Source organism: Hippocampus zosterae, chromosome 1, assembly GCF_025434085.1.
Source record: "Hippocampus zosterae strain Florida chromosome 1, ASM2543408v3, whole genome shotgun sequence".
NCBI classification, from domain to species: domain Eukaryota; kingdom Metazoa; phylum Chordata; class Actinopteri; order Syngnathiformes; family Syngnathidae; genus Hippocampus; species Hippocampus zosterae.
The window spans coordinates 10001-18973 of record NC_067451.1 but is presented as its reverse complement, the minus strand read 5'-3'; the positions used below and the strand labels follow the sequence as shown (position 1 = coordinate 18973).

Below are 8973 nucleotides of genomic sequence, written 5' to 3'. Positions count from 1 at the left end.
GACAATGGCGCTTGCGGCCACAACCGCTCGACGTACGCGTGAGAGAACTTGCGGGCGGAAGCGCATATGCTCGTGCTCCAAATGAGTCTGCCGCTCCCCGTCACACACACACACACACACGTGCACGTTATTTATTGATGTATTTATTTCACCGGGACGGCGGGCCATTGATCAGCACAAGAATAAACAGCGCCATTGCGCCACACTTGGCATACGTGCCAGTTTTCCAGCCCTTGTCCCAAGGCGGGTTTGTCAACTAGCACAGCGAGACACATCAAAGTTGAAAACCCAAACGAGCGAAATAAGAACCAAGTCATCAAAGTGACAATTGCAACAGTTGCAGTACTCGATGACAAGACAAAAGACCGGGACAGCCAAATCTCTTGCAGCTACAAATTTGCTGCTCAGGAGCCCACTGGAACGGGCTGGAGTCTGGAAAGGCGTGGTGGGGGCGGGGGGCATGTCTGATGTGTTATTTTTTTGGGGGGGTGGGGGGGAGAGGGGGGAAGTGGAAAGTTACCAGACTCTCACGCAGGGGTGTCAAAGTCAGGTACCGGAGGGGCGCTGCTGTCCCGCCCGGAAAAGCAGAGGATCGACTTTTTGTGTCTGAGCCACATCGGCTCACCGCGATCGATTGGTGATGTCTGACTCGGCAGACATGGCGGCGCCCGCTGATTCGCGTGCGCTTTTCGCCGAGGCGGTGAGAGCGACTCTGCGCGCGTGGCCCGCCCTGCAGGTGAACCCCGAACTCTCGTCCCGACGCGTTGACGATTCCAGGCGGGTTTGGGTGCGCGCGAAGCCGTCGATGGCCCCGTGACGCGCGCGGGCATCGACGAGTCTCCGCCGCGTGGCTCGTGTCGACGCGTCGCTTTGAACGCAGCTTTCGGAGCTTTCTACTCCATTGTCCGTTGTTCCTCCTTCGAGAAAGGGAGGTGGCCGCGGGCGAACGCGAGAAAAGAGCAACGCCAATCCCCCGACTTCCGCTCTCAATCCGAAGCCGGAGCGAAGCCCTCAACGCATTATGCGGACGGGCGCGTCCGTCCCGACGAGCAGGAGCACAGCTCCAGCCCTACTCGGCGTGCTCGGGGAAGTCGACCAAGAAGCCGGAGCCGTTCGTTGGCTTGCTTTTTGTTGTTGTCGACAATGGACGCCACGGCTTCAAACGTAGCCTGTAGCAGACGCGCGCGCATCCCGAGCCGCCTTTGACTGGAAAAATAAGAAACGCGGGCCGTGGTAGGAGGTGACCGAATCGCAAACATTCCTTGTGCGCGAGCCACGGGAGGCACGTTTGACGTGGCGGCTTTGCGGCATCGACGGGTGTCTCGGCGCGGCGATGCGACTGACCGCCAATGGCTGCTTTCAGATTGCGGTGGAGAACGGCTTTGGAGGCGCCTACGGCCAAGAGAAAGCCCATTGGCTGGCCGATGTTGTCCAGCAGTACTTCCATGACAACCGTAAGTATGTCCAAAGCTAATTCGGGCCGACGGCTCAGCCGGCGACGTCCTTTTGCACAACGACGGCCGACGGGAGCGTCCCCGGTTGCCGAAGATGTTTTTCCTCTCCCGTGCGTGAAATTGGGAGCTGCCGGCAGACGTGGCGCCTTCTGGTCAAAGGCGACGTCGTCGGAGTCGGCGACGTTCGCTGGCGACGTTCGCTGGCCGACGACGGCGCGCCAGCCGATTTGGGGCCGCTCAATGCGTTTTGTCCTTTTGTCTTTGGTGCCGTCAGCCGATCTGGCGCAAGATGAAGTGGAAGATTTCATCGGCACCCTCATGGATCAAGAGTTTCACACCCTAGTGGATGATGGCAGTCTACCTCAGGTATGCGTCTCCGTCGCACTCTCGGCGACGGCTTTCTGCCCTCATCATCCAAAGTGAAACAATTCAAGGCTGGCCTGATTTGACTTTGTCGGCGGTGAACTCATCTCACGTGCAAGTTTCCCTTTTTGAAACAAACGAGTGAAATCAATCTTGCCCTTTCTCCGCCCCCCCCCTTTTCCCGTGCATTATGTGTCTGCATGTGTCGGGTTTATCAATGAGACATTCAGAAATAAAACATCGGCAGGAGGAGACGGGAGACTCAATTGTAGTGGGGGGAAGGAGGATGCGTTAGGTTACCTGAGGATCTCCCCACTCGCCCTCGCATTTCTTGGCAATCTGATACCCGGGTGTGTACAATTCAAAGGGCGGGGGCCGTTGAAGACACGCTGGACTTGTCGGACGATGTGACGTACGCGTGCGCAGTCATTGCAAAGACGGCAAGTCGCGTTGACGGCCGCGTCCCGACACGCTCCTGTTTTGTCTCGGTACTTCTCTCTTTCCGGGCGCTTTCTCGGAAAGGTCCGCGAAGCATTGGCAGATTACAAATGCCGGCATATGTGCGCTTTGCGTGTGTCCTCAGATGTGCGTCCAACTCATGCGGATGTTCAGTCAGTGGCAGCAGGGGGCGCTGCAGCAACTGTCGGATTCCATCCACTTGCTGACGCAGAAGCAGGCGCCCGGGACAAAGGTCGCGGCCCCGCCCGGGCAGTCGGACTCGGACAGCGACGGCCCAACTCAGGTGAGTTCGCGCGCCGATTGTCTTCCCTAGGCATTCCGGCTGGCACTAACAAATCTTTGCGTATCCTGTTGGCCCCGCCGCATGTCCGTCCGCCCCCCCGTCCTGCGTGTTGGGCGCGACGCGCCCGTCTGGAAAACGTTTGAGGGCCTCGCTCCCGCTACGGGGAGGTTTCTGATTGAGAAGAGAGGTTTGATGTTTAACGTTGCTTCTGAGAGCCAAGTGGTGAGCAATTTCCCACTTTGACGCAACAAATTGTTCAAGTGGACCACATTGGCCGCACGCCTCTCCATCCATCTTCATTGCATTCGTTTTTTTTATTGGCGGGCTTTTTTTCAGAGTCAGAGCAACAGCTTTGTTACCGACATTTAGTTTTTTAGTTTTTTGTTTTAACTCCACCTTGCAGTCAAATACAGTTAAAAACACTTTGCCTGTTATCCAAAGTGATTCGAAAAGATTGATTCCGTTTTCAGGAAAGAAACACCGCAACACGTCAGGGTTAGAATACTTTGAAAAATGTGTGTTCCAGCGGGACCGAAAGCCGTCCTCGGGATGGCCGCGATACGGTTGATGAAAATCTCCTCCTCGTAGGTTTGCAATAGATGACTGGAGTTATTTTCAAGATGAGCTCGTTGAAATCAAGTGGATCCCGTGACCCTTGGGGGGGGGGGGACCATTTGTGCATGATGGGAAAAAAAAGAAGCAAACAAAGGAGTGTTTACGGTCCCAAGGTTCCTCGGGGGTGTTGGTCCATGAGCTGGTTGCTCAGTGGGTTTGAGTAGCAAACAAACAGCAAAATTCCTCTGTGCGTTTGTCTCAAAATCCTTTGAGCAACACGAGCAATAAGTGTGTGTTTGCGTGTGTGTTGTGTGTTTAGGAGATGGAGATGGAGATGGAGTGTGCGTCAGCCAATACAGCACATCCTCCTCCTCCTCCTCCTCCTCATGATGACGAAGATGGATGGACTCTGGTTGGAAAGAGGAAGTAACAGAGGAGATGAACTTTGACCTGTGCTTTTCTGAACTTTGAGGACTTGGCAGCGCACGTTGAGGTGTGACGTCATCATGAGCGGTCACTTGACTCTCACTTTATAGGCTACCTTCACGCTGCAGCGACCCAATTCAAGTGTTTTCGTCCAATCCAATGTTTTGCTATACTTGTCAACACGGCCTAAGCGTCTCGACGTGAGAACGGCACGGCTCGGCCAAGTGAGCCGCCTCCGCGCGGATGCGGCGTGGGATGACGCGACATCACGTCAGCGCAAGCGCGGGGGGATAAGGTCGTGCTTGTTGGGGCTCACCTCATGCTGACAGGGGAGCCAGGCGGGAGGAGGTGGAAATATTTTGCTGACGTGAGATGAAGCGTCGCGATGTCACTTTGCTCCAAATGACTTTGCGGCATTGCCGGGAAGGAAGGAAGGAAGGAAGCGTGTTTGTGGCTAAATGATTGCCATCGCCAGAAATGTCCACTTTATGCGTCGTGTTTCCAAGCGGCGAGTCAAATATCAAGAGAGCGCGGTGACACGCTTGACCTCTTTGCAATGCGCGGACAATTGTGAGTCATCTCCCAAGGACCGGAGCGCGCATCTGGCCATCGATGATGTATTTTGCGGATGAGCGCACCCTAAGCTTCGTGGCCGCAAGGGTTGGATTCGAGAGGATTGGACTTCTACTGTTCACGTTGCAGGGAAAAGGAAAAAATATAAATACATGTGACATACGGGCAAGTTAAAAAAATAGAACAAAATCTGACCACCTTCAATGAGTATTGAATTTTTTTTTGTAGGTGCGGCTTTTAATAAAAATTTTATTGATACTACAACAATGCTTCTCAGTTATTTTCTGTCATACCCCCCCGCCCCCCCAGAGAGAAGAAAACATCTCGCGCCCAAAAATGGCATCACTTGTCTATGAAATTGTGATAAATACACCTTTGCATAACACTATTCTTATGAATATGTCGGACTCAAGTGTAGTTATAGAACACTTTCAAACAGGAAACATGGACCAACTTAAAAAGAATAGCTTTAGTAAAATACAACTAAATCCTTAAACGATAAAAATGTCAAACCATACAACACTGAAAAATAAAACGACAAAATCAATAAATATTGCATTCAAACTGATTACCAACATTAACTCAGAGCACAATATTAAAAAAAAACTTTAACCTGCTTAAAAAAAAGATTTGCGCAGATTAAAAAAAAAATCAAATACGATGTCTGGATTAAAGGCTCCGAGTAGCAGGCACAAAGCGGGATGATTGTTGCCAATATACGGCACATTTCCGCTGAAAATAAAATGCACACATGATAAGACTTGCGCTAAAATCCTTTTCTTGCAGCCGAGAGAATGGAGAGGCGCGGCGAGCTGTTTTTGCAGCACACAGCCGGTATGATTTGTCTTGATTAGCCGGCCGCGGGGAAGGAATCAAGTTGATTGACTCCAGTCGGACTTAAGTGGACAACTTTGGGGGCATTTTAAAGTTGTTACCGCAGCTCCTGGAACCAAAGTGCGGTGGCCAATCTGCGAAAACATTGTGACGAGATTGCACAGGATTTGCTTGGCTTTTATTTTTTAATACGGATTGATTTGGGTCATGCTCGTTCCTTGAATCAGAAGACTTCTTTATGACCAGCAAATATAGGTGACCTTTATGACATGTTTTCTTTCAAGTTGGAGTGGCTCAAATTGGGGTTGCTCTCTTAGGCGCTTTCGTGTCACTATTACCGTGTTCGATTCTGACACTTGAGGAGTGAAAATGCTTTCATGTGGAAACTTGCTCACGCTGTGGATTTTGCTGCATTTCACCGTCTCGAGCAGCTTTCAACTTTGAGCTCTTTGGTAAGTTGAACCAAATCAACACAAACACCATCAATGCTTGTGTGTTGCAGCTGAAACTTGATAGTGGGTGAATTGATCACAAAATAGTGATTACAATGAAGGCGTTGCCGATGATCAATATAAGAAGGGACGTGAATAAATTAATTGGACTAGAATTGAACAAAATACAGCTCAGCAGGAATTGATGATAAACACGTCAAGTGTTGACTGCGAAAGGGATGCTTGTATTATACATTCTCGATTTAAAAATCAAGATCTATGGTCAATATGCATTTTCTATGAAAACTGCCCCAATCCTTGCCTGTTTTTTTTTTAATTGGATGTAATTCAAAGGCTCAAGAGAAGTAGCAATTTTGTGACCGGACCCCCCATTAACTAATTTAATGCCCTGTCATATCACGAGCTGTTGAATTAGTCGGTTGCTTGTTTCTCTTCAATCTTCCATTTATCAACTTCATCGACTAAATTATCGTTTTAAATCAAAGAAAAGCCAGCATCTCCGAGCCCTGAATATGGCTCCCTCCGGTGGAGATCTTGCCCCATTGCACCCCTCCATTTTGGATAGGACTTCCCCTCTGCTCGTTGATACCTCCTTGGGAGCCTTTTCGCAGCAGCAAAAACAATGGCATTCGCAAAGAATTCTTTGCTGTCATACGACTAGCTGTTGGATGATTTAGGTTTTTATTCCAAATTCGTCCACGTATCAACTCATGTTGAATGATCTACCTCAAAGCCACACTCTCCGAAGGCCTGTGTGTGCGCCTCCCTCTGGTGGACACACCGCGCCATCGCACCCTTCCAAACAGTTTGAATCGTCGAAGGTGCGCTTTGTGCTCGTCGAACCGGTTTGGGGAGCCTATACCAGCCACAAAACTGATGAGGGCATGAGAAACAATTCTGCCCTGTCGTCTCACCTGCTTTTTGTCTCTTCGTGCTTACATCGATCAACTCGTTTATTGAATTTTCTTCCAAAAAACAAAGCCACAATCTCCGAAGGTCTGAATGTGTCTCCCTCCGGTGGACACGCCACGCCATCGCACCCATCTTGTCTGAACATCCTGTTCAATCTCGGTACCACCTTAAACACATTTATGAGAACAAATTGAAATCAATCTTAGTTGATTATGAAAAGAGGGAAAAAAACGACTGAATAAGTGATGTATCCGAAACAAATAAGAAAATAATTGTCACAAAACATGCATTTAAACGCGATTTTTAGTGCCACAAAGCAGGGTTGGAGAATTTACTAAAAAAAACAACGGAAATCTATCTTAGTTGATTATGAAAAGGAAAATCGACGGAATAAATGTATCCAAAACAAATAAAATAATTGTCACAAAACGCATTTAAAAGCGATTCTTAGTGCAGCAAAGCATTGTGGGAGCATTCCCGAAAGTATTGTACCCCTCCAATCCAACTTTCCAGTACACTCACGGTACCACTTTTAAACGCATTTATGAAAGCAAACTGAAATCAATCTGAGCTGATGATGAAAAGAGAGAAGAAACGACTGAATCAATGATGTATCCAAAACAAATAAGAAAAAAAGTGTCACGAAACATGCATTTAAACTCGATTCTTAGTGCCGCAAAGCATGCTGGGAGCAATTCAGTCGCCATTACATTCAATCTAAAATGGCTTCCGTCATTTTTCCTTTTACCGATTTAATGATATTCTGGAGAAAAAAAATTAAATGACATTTTGAGAAATTTTCAAATCTTCACGATGTATTTTAAGAAGTTTTTGCGTTGTATGCATTTCTATATTTGAATGGTCTGCGTGGATTAACAACATAGGTCTCGGAATGCTGGGCTGGAAACTATACCTTCCCAGCATTCATTGCGGCACTCGGGAAGTATGTAAATTTTGTTTAAATGTATGTTTTAGGTACGTTATTTCTTTAGTTATTAATTTTGTGTCATTTTTTAGTCATTGACTTTGTCATTTTCACTCATATTTTATTCAGTTTGTGATGACCGAATGTGATAATTTCGAATTTGATATGACACCTTGACTGTAAGGGGTGACGTGATAAAACAAATTCCATTGAATTCTGCGCCATCTTTCTCTTTGACGCACATTCCTCAAGGGGCGCCTTTTTGAAGGCGATTTAAACACCCTTGTTGCAGACGGCACATCCTGCAAAAGAAGATCATGATTCCTGCGCTCCTGGACAGCAGCTTGCACAACTGCTTGCAGTTGGAGGCCTCCCCACCTGCATCCCTGGACAATGCCGGGTCGCCATCCAGGTAAGGTCCGTTGTACGCGTAAGGGTGGATTATAACAGGCCGGGGTTCCGGGGGTTGGTCAAGTTTGGCATGCTACCATTCACGGCTGGACCTTGGTTTGGGCCTTGGTTCGTTGTCTTCCGCAGCTTGGGCTCAAGCTTGTAGTGATGGGAATTCCGGCTCCTTTTTAGAGAGCCGACTCCTTTGGCTCGGCTCCCTAAAAAGAGCCGGCTCTTTCGGCTCCAAATGGCTCCTCAGTTTTTTGTTGTTGTTGCTTAAATTAATTTAATACCAGAAATAACGTAATGTGTGTAAAATGAAGTACTAATGCAAAAAATAGACATATGAAATATTTATTAGTAAAATTTGTAAAACAAAAAGAAAAAAAAGCAGCATTCAGGTAAAGGTTTTAGCTTGTCTTCAGTGAAGATTGGCATGAAGAAAAACCAAGTGCCTCAGCTTTGAGGGGTTGATCCTCTTTCTCCTCTCTGTTAATATTTGCCCTGTTTTGGAGAAGATTCTGAGGGGACAGATGTTGCGACAACACACAGCCAACACAAAATACATGAAAATCCCTTGCAATCATTTTACCCAGTTCCTCAATTGTGTTCTGTTTTGCTGGTTTTATAGCTTTTTGCATAAAGTGGTTCATAGAGCTCTGGGTTGTACATCTAGGCAGTTGTGACATTGCAGCAGCAGCAACAGTTGCAGACACCCTACACCTTATTATAGCTGGTTCCCTTGCTTGTCTTTTCTCTTCAAATTGTACTGATGGGTGGACATTTCTGATGTGCCTGTACTACTATACTCTATTTGTGAAGCCTGGTCTATGGGTTAGTTTAACCTTGCACAGTCTACAAGCTGCCTTTGAACTATCAATTAAATTGAAATGAGTCCATATTTCACTGTTTCCTATCAATTTTCTCACCTTTCCGCTTTCCACAGTATTTTTTTCCCACTAACTAGCTCTCTCGTCTCCTCGTCCGTCTTGTTTGCATGCTGCTGTGTGTGTGTCTCTTCTCTAACCCCTCCCCCTTCTCGAAACTGCAGAGTGTGTGCGTGTGTGCGTGCCCGTGTAAGTAACCCTCCCCTTCCGGCTCCCAATGAGGTGGGAGCTGGCTTCCCTCGTTCACTTCAAAGAGCCGGCTCGTTCGCGAATGACACATCACTAGTTCGGGGGTTGGTCAAGTTTGGCATGCTACCATTCACGGCTGGACCTTGGTCTAGGCCTTGGTTGATGGTCTTCCGCAGTGTGGGCTCAAGCTTGGTCCAGCTTGTGCGCCTCCCGCATGGGCTTGCGGGCCCTGCTCGGCCTGCGCCCTGCGGCGCGAGGGGTTTGGCTGGGC

At 48.2% G+C, this 8973-nt stretch overlaps 1 protein-coding gene across 1 annotated transcript; it reads left to right on the top strand.

The window, feature by feature from the left end:
- The first annotated feature begins 593 nt into the window (after positions 1–593).
- Positions 594–4356, top strand: tsr2 (TSR2 ribosome maturation factor). Its single transcript, XM_052083990.1, has 5 exons — positions 594–736; positions 1364–1454; positions 1729–1820; positions 2401–2559; positions 3434–4356. Exons 1-5 carry the CDS (start codon positions 641–643, stop codon positions 3542–3544), a joined length of 549 nt encoding a protein of 182 aa, XP_051939950.1. The 5' UTR covers positions 594–640; the 3' UTR covers positions 3545–4356.
- Positions 4357–8973: the final 4617 nt, after the last annotated feature.